The 14,556-nt window shown below is 52.5% G+C and overlaps 1 protein-coding gene across 1 annotated transcript in view; it reads left to right on the top strand.

Annotated features, from left to right (window-relative positions):
• The window catches only part of LOC137345808 (collagen alpha-2(XI) chain-like), a 730,020-nt gene that overhangs the window by 214,739 nt on the left and 500,725 nt on the right, over positions 1-14,556 (top strand). Inside the window, exons 7-9 of the mRNA XM_068009057.1 lie at positions 2,474-2,565; positions 2,748-3,193; positions 3,491-3,616. Of these exons, the coding sequence (XP_067865158.1) occupies positions 2,474-2,565; positions 2,748-3,193; positions 3,491-3,616 (664 nt within the window). The remainder of the gene's footprint in view (positions 1-2,473; positions 2,566-2,747; positions 3,194-3,490; positions 3,617-14,556) is intronic.

Here is a 14,556-nt window from a genome sequence, read left to right as displayed (position 1 = left end):
GTGAGAGAAACTGAGACTGAGACAGTCAGTGTGTCAGAGAAACAGAGACTGAGACAGTCAGACGGTCAGTGTGTGAGAGAAACCGAGACAGTCAGACGGTCAGTGTGTGAGAGAAACTGAGACAGTCAGACGGTCATTGTGTGAGAGAAACTGAGACTGAGACAGTCAGACGGTCAGTGTGTGAGAGAAACTGAGACAGTCAGATGGTCAGTGTGTGAGAGAAACTGACGCTTAGACAGTCAGACGGTCAGTGTGTGAAAGAAACTGAGACAGTCAGACGGTCAGTGTGTGAGCGAAACAGAGACTGAGACAGTCAGATGGTCAGTGTGTGAGAGAAACTGAGACTGAGACAGTCAAACGGTCAGTGTGTGAAAGAAACTGAGACCATCAGATGGTCAGTGTGAGAGAGAAACTGAGACTGAGACAGTCAGATGGTCAGTGTGTGAAAAAAACTGAGACAGTCAGACGGTCAGTGTGTGAAAGAAACTGAGACTGAGACAGTCAGACGGTCAGTGTGTGAGAGAAACTGATACAGTCAGACAGTCAGTGTGAGAGAGAAACTGAGACTGAGACCGTCAGTGTGTGAGAGAAACTGAGACAGTCAGACGGTCATTGTGCGAGAGAAACTGAGACTGAGACAGTCAGACGGTCAGTGTGTGAGAGAAACTGAGACAGTCAGACGGTCAGTGTGTGAAAGAAACTGAGACAGACGGTCAGTGTGTGAGCGAAACTGATACTGAGACAGTCAGATGGGCAGTGTGTGAGAGAAACTAAGACTGAGACAGTCAAACGGTCAGTGTGTGAAAGAAACTGAGACTGAGACAGTCAGATGGCCAGTGTGTGAGAGAAACTAAGACTGAGACAGTCAGACGGTCAGTGTGAGAGAGAAACTAAGACTGAGACAGTCAGACGGTCTGTGTGTGAAAAAAACTGAGACAGTCAGACGGTCAGTGTGTGAAAGAAACTGAGACTGAGACAGTCAGATGGTCAGTTTGTGAGAGAAACTGAGACAGACAGATGGTCAGTGTGTGAGAGAAACTGAGACTGAGACAGTCAGACGGTCATTGTGTGAGAGAAACTGAGACTGATACAGTCAGATGGTCAGTGTGTGAGAGAAACTGAGACTGAGACAGTCAGATGGTCAGTGTCTGAGAGAAACTGAGACTGAGACAGTCAGACGGTCAGTGTGAGAGAGAAACTGAGACAGGCAGACGGTCAGTGTGAGAAAGAAACTGAGACAGTCAGACGGTCAGTGTGAGAAAGAAACTGAGACAGTCAGACGGTCAGTGTGAGAGAGAAACTGAGACAGTCAGACGGTCAGACGGTCAGTGTGTGAGAGAAGCTGAGACTGAGACAGTCAGACGGGCAGTGTGTGAGAGAAACTGAGACAGAGACAGTCAGACGGTCAGTGTGTGAGAAAAACTGAGACAGACAGACAGACAGTCAGTGTGTGAGAGAAACTGAGACTGAGACAGTCAGATGGTCAGTGTGTGAGAGTAACTGAGACTGAGACAGTCAGACGGTCAGTGTGAGAGAGAAACTGAGACAGGCAGACGGTCAGTGTGAGAGAGAAACTGAGACAGTCAGACGGTCAGTGTGAGAGAAACCGAGACTGAGACAGTCAGACGGTGAGTGTGTGAGAGAAACCGAGACTGAGACAGTCAGACGGTCAGTGTGTGAGAGAAACTGAGACTGAGACAGTCAGACGGTCAGTATGAGAGAAACTCAGACAGTCAGACGGTCAGTGTGTGAGAAAAACTGAGACAGACAGACAGACGGTCAGTGTGTGAAAGAAACTGAGACTCAGACAGTCAGTGTGAGCGAGAAACTGAGATAGTCAGATGGTCAGTGTCTGAGAGAAACTGAGTCTGAGACAGTCAGATGGTCAGTGTAAGAGAGAAACTGAGACTGAGACAGTCAGACGGTGTGTGTGTGAGAAAAACTGAGACAGTCAGACCATCAGTGTGAGAGAAACTGAGTCTGAGACAGTCAGACGGTGTGTGTGTGAGAAAAACTGAGACAGTCAGACGGTCAGTGAGAGAGAGAGAGAATCTGAGTCTGAGACAGTCAGACGGTCAGTGTGAGAGAAACTGAGACTGAGACAGTCAGACGGTGAGTGAGAGAGAGAAACTGAGACGGTCAGACGGTCAGTGTGAGAGAGAAACTGAGACAGTCAGACGGTCAGTGTGTGAGAAAAACTGAGACTGAGACAGTCAGACGGTCAGTGTGAGAGAGAAACTGAGACAGTCAGACGGGCAGTGTGTGAGAGAAACCGAGACCGACAGACGGTCAGTGTGAGAGAGAAACTGAGACAGGCAGACGGTCAGTGTGTGTCAGAGTAACTGAACCTGAGACTGAGACAGACAGACGGACAGTGTGTGTGAGAGGGGGAAACGGAGACTGAGACAGATGGTCTGAGGCAAATGTGGAACTGCCATCATGAGGCTCTTCACATCACCAATGACCAACACAGACGATCGGAATTTGGAAGCGGCAGAAGACGGCTTAACAACAACAACAGTGTCTTTAGCATAGTCAAACCTCCCAAAGAAATTCACAAGAGATGTAATCAAAAAGCAGGCTGGCCGCCTCCAGAAGGAAGTGTTTGAGGGGAGCAGACTTTCTCCATTTGTCCCTACCTGTGCCATAGTGTAAAATGGGCTAAGGTGGAAGCCCATTGTTTTGGATTCCGATTCTGCGTATACTAGTTAATGCCAGGCATGACTTTCGGATTTATTATATTGCAGGGATGATTCACGTCTGTGATGTGGCAGCAGAACTCATCTTATTAGTGTTCCCACCTGGTGCTCACTCTCCAAAGTCAAAGCCCAGATCAGTGGACGTTGGGATTCATCGCCGCCATTTGTTGCATCATTTCATTTCATGTCATTGGTCATGTCCATTCTCTCTCTTCTCTTTCATGGTTTCCTCCACTCCATCTTTCATCACCATCTTCCAGAAAGGGAAAGCCAATGGACGGAAGCAGGCAGGAAGCAGCACTGCTAAAGCGAAAGCCAAACCGTCCAAGGCCAGCGCGGCCCCTAAAAAAAAGGCGTCCCCCCCGAAGCCTGCCTCCGCCAAGTTGGCCGCTGTCCGGAACCCAGCGGTCAAGGTGACCAAGCCTAGGCCCGCTGCAGCCAAAGCCTCCGCCAAAACCGTCCAGCAGAAGACCCGATTGAACGGGTTCCAACAGGTAGAACCACAACCATCAAGAGGGCCATTATCCCGATCTTTCCTCTTGGGCACGGCGGAAAGATCCTGGATAATCCCGCCATCTCTCTTATTCTCCTTTCATCCTCTCATTCACCCGCTCATTCTCTCCACCTCCATTTTCACCTGTCTTGCTCTGGCGATCCATTATCTCCGAGATAATGGTCCTCTCGTCCTCATGGCACCGCTCCTTCTCCTTGTTTGCACTTGAACTTCTCCTTCTCGCCCTCGAGGCGCATCAGCTACTAACGCACTCTTCTCCCATTACGATCCGGTGTAGGATCCAACCGACCCAGCTCTGTATGAAGAGGAGATTGCATTTGAGACACAAACGGATGGGCAGGACTATACTGAAGTGCCATTCACAGAGGAGGTTCCTCAAATCATCGAGAGTGATGTAACCAAGGTAACACGACTGCCCGCGCCCACCATCTTCTCATCACTCTCTCGGAGGTGCAGTAGGGATGAGCAACGGTGAAGCCGAACTGGACTGAACCTGGCTGGGTTTGGGGCAGTGGGGGGAGGGGTATGCGTGGTGAGGGTGGGTGGGGGTGAAGGGTGTGTCCCTGGAAAGGATGATGTAGTTTGATGAAAAGCTGAACACTTGATGGCAGGTTATATTTAGATCACACATAACTACCGTCCTCTAGTCATAGCCTAGTACAGACAACGAGTGACCAGTTTGCTATCAGAGTGATACCAGGCCTAAAAGGGATACAATACTCGGACAAGTTGTGTAAACTGGGCTTCTATTCCCTTGGGTATAGAAGATTAAGGGATGACATAATTGAGGTGTTTAAGATAATTAAAGGATTTGATAGGGTAGAGAGGGAGGGAAAATATTTCCTCTAGCGGGGGAGTACAGAACAAGGGGGCGTAACCTTAAAATTAGAGCGAGGCCATTCAGGAAGCACTTCCTCACACAAAGGGTTGTGGAAATCTGGAACTCTCTCCCCCAGAAAGCAGTTGAGGCTGAGGGGGTCAAAGTTGAGATTGGTAGGTTTTTCTTAGGTAAGGGTAGTAAGGGTTACAGAACAAGGTTGGTGGTTGGCGTTAAGACACAGATCAGCCATAATCTCATTGAATGGCAGAACAGACTCGAGGGGCTGAATGGCCTCCTCCTGTTCCGATGCTCTTTGGATTTGCCTTCTGCCTCCTGACCTCAAGCCCCATGATGCATCTGTTGCAGGAGGAGCGCGTGGCCATTTTCCTTGGGTTAGCAAATAGGCTTCTTTCAAAGTTGCCAATCCCTGCCAAAGCATGGTGTGTAACAGAAATGTTGGGCAGTAACAGCCAAAGGGGGAACCATAGTTGGCACCAAGACCAATGATTCATCACTGCCATGGTGTTGCTCAGTAATGTACCCACGCGATTCCTGGATTCGTACAACAGTTATTTGGAAAACTCTGAAGAGAGAAGCTATTTCTCTCCAGCCCCTTCCCTTCTCCAGTGGCTGGGCTGGTGAACAGGCCTCCATTTATGAACTCGGCATACCATTTCTAACTGTTTCTTTTGGGCACCGCCACCAAAGACAGTTTGATCCTACATGGGAGCCGAGCACGAATAGAAACAGGAGGAGGCCATTCGGCCCGTTGAGCCTGTACCACCATTCAGTCAGAACATGGGCTGACCTGCACCTCAACAGTATGGGAGACGATGGTGTAGTGGTAATGTCACTGGACTAGTAATCCGGAGTACCAGGCTATTGCCCCGGGACACGGGTTCAAATCCCACCACGGCAGCTGGTGGAATTTAAATTCAATTAATTAATAAAAATCTGGGATTGAAAGCTAGCCTCAGCAATGGTGCCATGAAACTATCATCAATGGTCATTAAAAACCCATCTGGTCCACTAATGTCCTGAAGGAAAGGAAATCTGCCATCCTTACCTGGTCTGGCCAACATGTGACTCCAGACCCACAGCAATGCGGTTGACTCTTAACTGCCCTCTGAAATGGCCTAGCAAGCCACTCAGTTCAAGGGCAATTAGGGACGGGCAACAAATGCTGGCCTTGCCAACGGTGCCCACATCTCCATTTGCTGGCTTTTTCTCCTTACCCCTCGTTACTCTGACCGACCCAAAAAAACTATCGATCTCGGTCTTGAAAATTCCAATTGATCCCCATCTACAGGCTTTTTAGGAGGAGAGAGTTCCAGATTTCCAGTACGGTGAATTGTCGGGATTTTCCCAAAGAGACTATCAAGAGTTCCTGCTGTGGCGGCCCATATCACCCTGCCTGTTAAAACCAATAGTCGGAAAACTACAGGGGCAGGATGTGGAATTTCCCAATGTCCCAGGCCACGTCTTACCAGCATGTCCACACTGTCAAGGCTATTGTAATGTGAAACCTGGTTGAGTTCAGTTTGGTTTGGTTTGCTCAACGTATTCTGGTGACCCCTCCCACCGCAACCCCGGTCCAGCATGTCATGAGAGCCCACAGGACATGAGTAGATTAATAATTTGGGTTTACCTCTGCTCCTTGGGCGGAGGCAGACCATACTGGACAATGGAACAGCTTTGGCCCTTGCTGCTGAATTTAGACACTACTGGAAAGATGAACGGATGGTAGATTTAGAGCAAAGTTCTCCACGCCCGCAATGTGCTGTAACCCATCTCGGAACACCCCCACTACTGCATAACTTATTTCCCAGACCCATCCTCCACAGGTGACATATGACCATTTGTGCCTAATTTCATGCTTTGGACATATGCCCAATAACAGTTTGGGAGAACGTCCTGTATTAATTTTTCTCAGGTTCCCTACATGCAGGAGAGAGAGGATATCTGAATCCTAATCTCTGGGTTCCAACAATGCCCACTGCACAACCCCCCTGACCAATGACATCTATTTGTCCAGGGTTCAAAGCAGCCACTGCCGGTTGCTATAGTTACCTGGAGGTAGGAGGCTCCTGGGCCTACAGGTAAGGGGTGATAACTACTTGCTATAGATACCTAGAGATAGAAGTCATCAGATTGGCTTATTGTTAGCATCAGAGATGAACAGGCAATTGTCTGGCTGCCATCTACTAGATATCCCAGCACTGTGTTGTCATGGAGATGGGCCTGGAACCGTTGACCAGCCAGTTCCCTCACTCCTCTGTCCGATTTGCTGTTACATTATGCAGCCAGTTAAATGAGATTAGCAGACACTGTGGCCTTGTTTTCCTTTGTTTCCATGCCTACAATATGCAATGTTGTTTCTGAACGGTGGCTAACTTGCTTCTGTCCGTGTCCTGCTGTTGTGCCATGAGTTTGTGACCATTGGGCTTGTGGGGCCAGTAGGTGCTGGGCGGCGCAGGGTGTTGGGGGGGGGGGGGGTGCGGGTTGGCTATGTGAGGGTCAGACTGCACTGCACAGCTGACCAGCTGATGAAGGACAAGACAAGGGGCGGGAAGAGGGGTAGCCCATGGATGCAGCCCCTTTCCTCAAACTTCTGTGGAGTGGGTTTATCATCGGGTTTTCAGCCAATGGACAACAATGCTCGCCCACTCCCCTTCATTTAGCTATTTCTTAAAATCAGCCAGCTCCGGTGTGGCAACTGAGCTCAAAGATGATCTGGAATTATTTCAGGGTTAGAACCAAGCTTAACTCCTGGGCTAGCTTGTTGAACAGCAGACTGAAAAATCCAGGGATTGGGATGGTTTGGGGAGGCGTGGGGGGAGTCCTTGTCCTTTCAGAGGTTTCTGTGTTTACTGCGAGTGAACACTCGATTGCCAGTGCATTGATTCTTTATATGGTTGATTCTGGTATTGCAGTCTGTTCCTGACAAAGTCCGCCAGTCGTGGGAGGATATGAACAGAGGCTCCTGCACGCTGCTTTCTTTCCAAAGGTGTTTTATCTGAAAGGCTCCTATGTGGAATAAGATTTTCCAACATTTGTTCTTTCCTGGAATAAACACTCTTCACCAGTGCCAGTCAACTAGTCAGTGAGATGAACAATAGAGAAACTAAGAATGCAAAGTTTCCCATAACACCAGTAATTCCTTGATGGTCAGGAAGAGTCGGGGTAGACATGGCATAACACTCCCACTGCACTACCCCTCTCCAGGATTCATTTGTCAGATCCAATAATCTCCCTCTACACTGTCCCCATCAAACACTCACAGGACAGGTAGAGCACGGGGTTAGATACAGAGTTCTACACTGTCCCCATCAAACACTCCCAGGACAGATGCAGCACGGGGTTAGATACAGAGTAAAGCTCCCTCTACATTGTACCTACCCCCCACTTTGATCTTTGCAATGATTACAGTAGAGGATGTTGTGATAAAGGAGGATGAAAGTTCTGACCACTGTGCATGGTGTTGGATTCGAGAGAGAAGAACAAAGTTTTAAAAAAAATTCCATGGGAGAACTTTCAAAAATCCAATGTGCTTTTTCCGCGATAAGCAACTCCTATTCCCCTGTGTGCGGAGCCTCAAAGGGATCAAAGTCAATGGTGTATGTGTGTGTCTATGTCTACTGTTGATGGTTACATGTGTGTGTCTGCTCCCACAGTGACTGCCTGCCACTCGCACAGGTCTGTGCCTCTTTCACCTGATTGCTCGCGGGACAGCTGGCCCTGAAGGCCGAGGGGTGAACCTTCCATCCCTGGTCCATACCGAGCAGGAAGAACCCGGGTTTGTCCCCCCTATCCGTACTGAATTTAGAGGAAGGCTGGGGGCGCTTACAATCGGCACTCAGCATCTCTGGGTTGGGGGTGGGGGGGGCCTGGGGTGGTGGAATACAAATTGCCCAGGGTTCTTTCTGCTGACCGTCACATGCCAAGTGAGACCAGGACGGACCCAGCTTTGAGGTGCTTTGTAGCTGAATAGCCTGTCGATACTCATGATCTGAAGTAGAGTGGTCACTTGGATGAGGTGACCCATTGAGGGCTGCAATAATGAATGGGGAGAGATGAAATTATTCAGGATTAAGAATGCCAATGAGTTTCATAGGGGTGTTTCTCCCCACCCCCCACCCCAACCCTCGTCCCGCCCCGAGAGATTGAGGGTCAGAGAGACGCCTTTGAGACGGTGCCTCCGAGTCACTGAATGGCAGTCGCACACCTGTGTCCATCTCTGCAGTATGAATGGCAATGGCCATGTTTGTCCTTATGTAACCACTTTTGCTTTCTTCACGTGAACTGAGATACTCTGCAGGAACTGTCCTGAAGTTGCCAAGCACAGAGATGCCAACCGGTACTCAACTCGAGTGCCAGTCAAACAACCCACCCTCTCTCCTCAGCTCACAGACTACAGCCTTCAAATTTGTGTTGAACCTTGGTTAGAACACACTTGCAGCACAGTTCTGGTTTCCATATTATAGAAAGGATATGGAGGCACTGGAAAAGGAGCAAAACAAAATTACTAGGATGATACCACAACTGACTGATTATAACCATCAATTAAACATGAACAGACTGGGGTTCTTTCCTCTAAAAAAGAGAAGACTGAGGGATAGTCGAAAGACGTCTTCAAAATTATGAAGGGGTTTGATAAGGTAGGGGTAGAGAAAATGTTTCCACTTGCAGGGGAGACCAGAACTAGGGGACCATAAATATAAGACAGTCACTAATAAATCCAATTGGGAATTCAGGAGAAATTTCTTTACCCAGAGAGTGGTGAGAATGTGCAACTCGCTACCACAGGGAATGGTTGAGGTGAAGAGTACAGATACATTTCAGGGAAGCTGGATAAACACAAGGGAAAAAGGAAAAGACGGATGTGCCGATAGGGTGGGAGGAGGCTCGTGTGAAGCATAAACACCAGCATGGATCTGTTGGGCCGAATGGCCTGTTTCTGGGCTGTAAATTCTTTGTAACCCAACCATGTCCTCAGGCTAAAGGGGCAGTCATGCAACCCAGCTGTTATCTGAATTGGCATCAGTTCGATCAGTGGTTAATGGCAGAGTTTCAGTGAACCAGCCTCTCACTGAACCAGCCTCTCACTGAACCAGCCTCTCACTCCACTCCAACCAGCCTCTCACTGAACCAGCCTCTCACTGAACCAGCCTCTCACTCCACTCCAACCAGCCTCTCACTGAACCAGCCTCTCACTGAACCAGCCTCTCACTGAACCAGCCTCTCACTCCACTCCAACCAGCCTCTCACTGAACCAGCCTCTCACTCCACTCCAACCAGCCTCTCACTGAACCAGCCTCTCACTGAACCAGCCTCTCACTCCACTCCAACCAGCCAGCCTCTCACTGAACCAGCCTCTCACTGAACCAGCCTCTCACTCCACTCCAACCAGCCAGCCTCTCACTGAACCAGCCTCTCAGTGAACCAGCCTCTCAGTGAACCAGCCTCCCGCTCCACTCCAGCCACCCTCCCGCTCCACTCCAACCGGCCTCCCACTCCACTCCAACCGGCTTCTCACTCCACTCCAGCCGGCCCCTCACTCCACTCCAGCCGGCCTCTCCCTGAAGCAGCCACTTACTGAACCAGCCTCTCACTCCACTCCAACCAGCCTCCCACTCCACTCCAACCCGCCTCTCACTCCAACCAGCCTCTAATTGCCTCAAGCCCTGACTTGTCTCTGTAGAGAGACTGGGATTTTGAACCATTTGTGACCACAAACCATTCAACAACAACAATTTTCACATCTAGAGTGCCTTCAGAGCAGGGAAGATCCCAGGGCAGTCCACACTGGTGGGGGAAGGAATGGATCCCAAAAATAGTTTGGATGAATACAGGCAGGGCTGGCATGGCAGAGAGCGCGGATAGGAGAGGTGACAGCTGATTGAAGAGGGCTTTGTCCTGGTGAAGGAAGGCGACTGTGTGGAGACTTGGGGTGATCTGTGTGCAAACTATGACTCGTGCCCAACGGGAGATGTTTTAGCCTTGCTCACCTTGGACCGAGCACTGACAGGGGGTGGGGGCGGGAGCCGGTTCGAAGGTTGCGGGGTGGGGGTGGGGTGCAGGTTAAGTGATAAACTGCCCGGATAGAGTGGCCCTGCGTAGCCTGAGGTTACGGAGGGCTCGGAGGTAGCTCTCTGAAACAATGATTATCCATGTGATACTCTGTATCGAACCCGTTTTTTTTCTTTTCTTTTCATTAATCACTCAGCACCTCCAATCAGGCAGCAGCCAACCCCATTTTCTTTTAAGGTGGCCACTTTTATTTTGCTTCAGGGGGCCTTTATTCCCCAGGCCCCCTTTATATACATTTTAAATAAATAACTTTATTACAAACAGATAAATAAAACAAAACTCAAATTAAAATGCCATTCTCAGCATCGATGATGTACTCCAGCCCCTGCGCTGCCCACCGGTCACGGAAGACCTCAAGCGTACCAGCGAACACCGCATGCTCCTCCTCCAGGGACACCCGCGTGTAAACGTAACCGCCGAACAGAGGCAGGCAATCAGGGCGGACGGACCCCCCCCCCGCCCCCCGACGGCCCGCAGACTGAATCTGTGAATTGCCACCTTGGCCAAGCCCAGGAGCAGACCGGCAAAGCGATCCTTCTCCTGGCCCACGCCTCTCCACACTGGGTTCCCAAAGATCAGGAGCGTGGGGCTGAAGTGCAGCCAAAATCTGAGGAGCAGCGCCTTTAAATACTCAAAGAGAGGCTGCAACCTCGCACGCTCCATATAAACGTGAAACATGGACTCGTCCAGGCAGCAGAAATTACAGGCGGCCTGGGAGTCTGTGAACCTACTTAAAAGTCGATTGCTCGGAACTGCCCTATGCAGCACCCTCCACCCCAGGTTTCCGATGTAAAGGGGGAGGACTCCTGCATCGAGAGACCTCCACCGGGAATTTCCCTCACTGCCAGATGGCAACATGGATCGCCAGGGCGCGTCCGGCCGGCTGACGAGGGTAAGGAAGTGGAGAGTGTGCAGGAGTAGCCCGTACAGGAAACCCCTCTGCGTGGTGTGGAATGGCACGGAGGGCATTTGCAAGAGGCGGCTCAGGTTGTGTGGGACTGGCTCCCGAGGAGGGTTTCAGGGCCTGGGTCTGATGAGCAGCTCCAGCCGAGCTGTGGTCAGCTCGGGCGGGAGCGCTCCGCACTCCCGAGCCCCCTTGTCACCCACAGTGAGGGGCGTCTCTTCCGCCCATCGATCTGTCCCCGGAGTCGGCCACCCAAACAGCCGAGACACTCTCCTCCCCCAATTGGAGGCGACCATGTTCCAGACTCTGAATAGATCCCAGTAAAAGACAGGCAACTCCTTCAGGGAGGCGCGTCTAACCAGGTTGATGTTGGTTGGATGGACCAGCCCGGGACCGTGTAGGACTGGTCGGGGTGGATCATGTGGGCCAGCACGGAGCCCAGGTGGGTAGACAAAGCCCGGGCAAAGATCTTATAATCCATGCTGAGGAGGGAGACCGGACGCCACTTCATAAGCAAGTGGAGATCGCCCCTGTTAGGCAGCAGGACTATGACTGCGCTGCGTCAGGAGAGGGGCATCTCCCTGGTCGCCAGGTTTCCCCTCGGACCCGCGAGTAATTGTCCCCCAGGACGTCCCAGAACGCCCTGAGGAACTCCACGGTCAGCCTGTCTGGTCCCAGGGATTTGCCCCTTGAGAGATGGTGGAGTGTGCCGGTCAGCAGGTCTCCCCACTAAACTCTGCGCGCATCTTCGCTGGATGGATCCAGAGAGAACAACGCGCTGTAATAAGTACGGACCAGGAGGCCCATTCCCTCCAGATCTGTGACAGAAGATCTATCGTTGGCCAGGAGCTCAATGAGCTGCTTACGGACTCCCCACCATTTTTACAGCGAGTAGAAGAAGGGTGAGGCGCGGTCCAAATCTTCCAGGATCTGGATCTGCAACCTCACGTATGCGCCTCGGAACCCTATGAGCTGCAGGTCCCTCAGCGCGCCCTTCTTCTCTTTGTACGCCTGCCACGGGGCCGGGTCCATGACGGGACTTCAAGTCGAGCACCTTACTCTCCAGGCGCCCCATCTCAGTTTCTTGCCTCTTGGTCGAGCCCATCGCGTACTCCTGACAGAAGACATGGACGTGAGCCTTGCCCACATCCCGCCACAGCCTCAGGGAGGGGAAGCCCCCCTGCTTCCTTCTCCAGTCGGCCCGGAATTGACGGAATGAGTCCCGGAATCACTCGTCCTCCAGCAGCCAGTTGTTAAAGTGCCAGTACGCGGACCCCGCCCCGTGTGGAGTGGAGTCAACTCTGCCCACACCAGGTGGTGGTCTGAGCACGGCACCAGCCGCATGTAGGCCGCCGAGACACGGAAGATGTATGCCTGCGAAATGTAGAGGCAGTCAATTTGGGACCCTCCTCTTCCAAAACTCCAGATGAAGGCGCTGGAGTCCAGATGGAGATTCCGCCAGACGTCCACCAAGTTAAGGGAGCTGATCAGTTCCCTCAACCTCCACCCACGCTTGGCCGCGCTGAGGACCGGAGCGATCCCTCACCTCGAGGGTACAATTAAAATCACCCCCGAGGATGATGCACTCGCCACTATCGACAGAGCTCAAGAGAGCGGACACTTCTTCAAAGAAGCATGCTTACAATGTGCCAGGCCTGGGTGCGTACACGTTCACAAAGTGGAGCGGCACGCTACCTAGGCGAACGGCGAGCTGGAGAAGGCAGCTCCTTGACCCCCAAGATCTCCGGCTGAAAGGTCGGGGCCAACAAGATAGCCACCCAACTAGAAATAGGGGTGAGGTGACTCATGTAGACCCCACCCTGCCACTCCAGGAGCCAGGTGTCTTCATCTCCCAGAACGGTCTGGGTTTCCTGCAGAAAGCTCACGGCATATCTCCCTTCCCTGAGGACTGAGAGATTGTGAAATCTGCGGTGAGACCCCCTGCTGCCGTTGATGTTGAGGCTGGCTGTGGTTATCTTCATGTCAAAAGTACTTAAAAACTCACTGTGAGGAGGGAGTGGAAGTGCACCTGGCCTTCCACTGCCCCAGCAACCCATTGAGGAACACACTAAATCGGCGCCTGTCAACCAGTTTCATGCCCGCGCCCTTCCCTCCCTTCTTGAGGTCGGTGCGGACAGACTAGATGATCAGCGCCAAGCTCGACCACCCGCCGAGGGCCAGCTGAACATTATTGCGGCAACCCCTGCATGCCGCGAGGAAGTCCCGAAATTCCGCTGTGGGGATGAGAGGAGACTCGGTGGGAGTCATGAGGGAGACCACCACCTCACAGGCAATGGATTCAAGATCATCCTTCGCGCCCCACACCGAGTCGCCATCCTTCTCCGGGTCGTCATCGCCAGCAGCCGACACACCCACCACACTCTGTGGGACGGATGCCCCGGCCGCGCCAGCTGGTCCCGCCTCCGTCACGATCCCACCCCCAGGGTTGATGGCGGAGGAGTCCTCTCTGGGTTCAACTATTAGGCTGGAGCCTATGGGCGCCAGGAGCCCAGGAACCCCACCGCCTCTGTCCCCAGGCCAGTGAGCAACGTAGGGGAGTTGGTTGTTCCGGACTCCAGAAATCTAGTCGGAGCCAGGACTGGAGGCGAGGGAGCAGGCCATCTCCCGCTCCGCCAGCGCCCACAGACCCAGCAGATGGGGAATTACACAAATTGGCCTCTGGGTCGGGTACATCCAGGGTGGCAGCGTCAGGCTGTTGGGAGGGTTGACCCTCACAGGTCTCGCCCCCAGCCAGGACACCCGACCCATTGGCCAAAGGAATGATTTCTCCCTTGGGGTCAACAGGCCCCCCTCCTTGGGAGTTCTCAAAGCTTTAGGGGCGTCTCTCCCACCTCCATCCTGAGGGACAGAGGGTTCCCGCCCAGGGCTTTCACCCCTCATGGTGCTGGTAGCGGGGCAGCCCGAGGACCCGCGCCAGGAGTTGGGCCCTGCAACTCATGGCCCTCTTCAGAGGAGGAATGTTTCCTCCTCTTATTTCGGGAGGGGCGTGGAGGCTCATAGACCTCCATCTCAGTAGAGGCCTCTGCTTCTCCCTCCGCTCCCCTCTGCCCAGAATTCTTGGGCCCGAGCTCAGCTGAGGGGCAGGTGGGGTCCCCTGGATCAGCCGTAGGGCTGAGCTTAGTCTCAGCACTTTTCCCTCTATCCAGGGGGTGCGCCTTCGGGTGTTTTGCTTTGCGCTGCGCCTTCCTTCCACCCGGACGGGTCTCCCCCTCCCCACCAGAGGCCATGAAAACCAGGGCCTCCGGAACCAGCTGAGCGGCAGTTGTTGCAGGTGTGGGGGGAGAAGGGGAAGGTGCGACGGCACCACCCTGGGCCGCCAAGGCGGAGTTGGCGGCTCGGAGGCTGGGGCAGCTCTTATGAACATGCCCCAGCCTCTGACAAGCATGGCACCATGCCCCGTCCGAGGTCCAGAAAATGCGGTAGGCCGGCCCCTGGAACTCAACACTAAATAGGCTTTCTGTAAGCTCCTCCTGCGCCAGCTACATAAAGAGGTGGTGGTGGAAGGAGT

The sequence above is a fragment of the Heterodontus francisci genome, chromosome 29, assembly GCF_036365525.1.
Source record: "Heterodontus francisci isolate sHetFra1 chromosome 29, sHetFra1.hap1, whole genome shotgun sequence".
Lineage (NCBI taxonomy): Eukaryota > Metazoa > Chordata > Chondrichthyes > Heterodontiformes > Heterodontidae > Heterodontus > Heterodontus francisci.
Note: the sequence above shows the minus strand (reverse complement) of the source record. Positions and strands in the feature narration are given on the sequence as shown.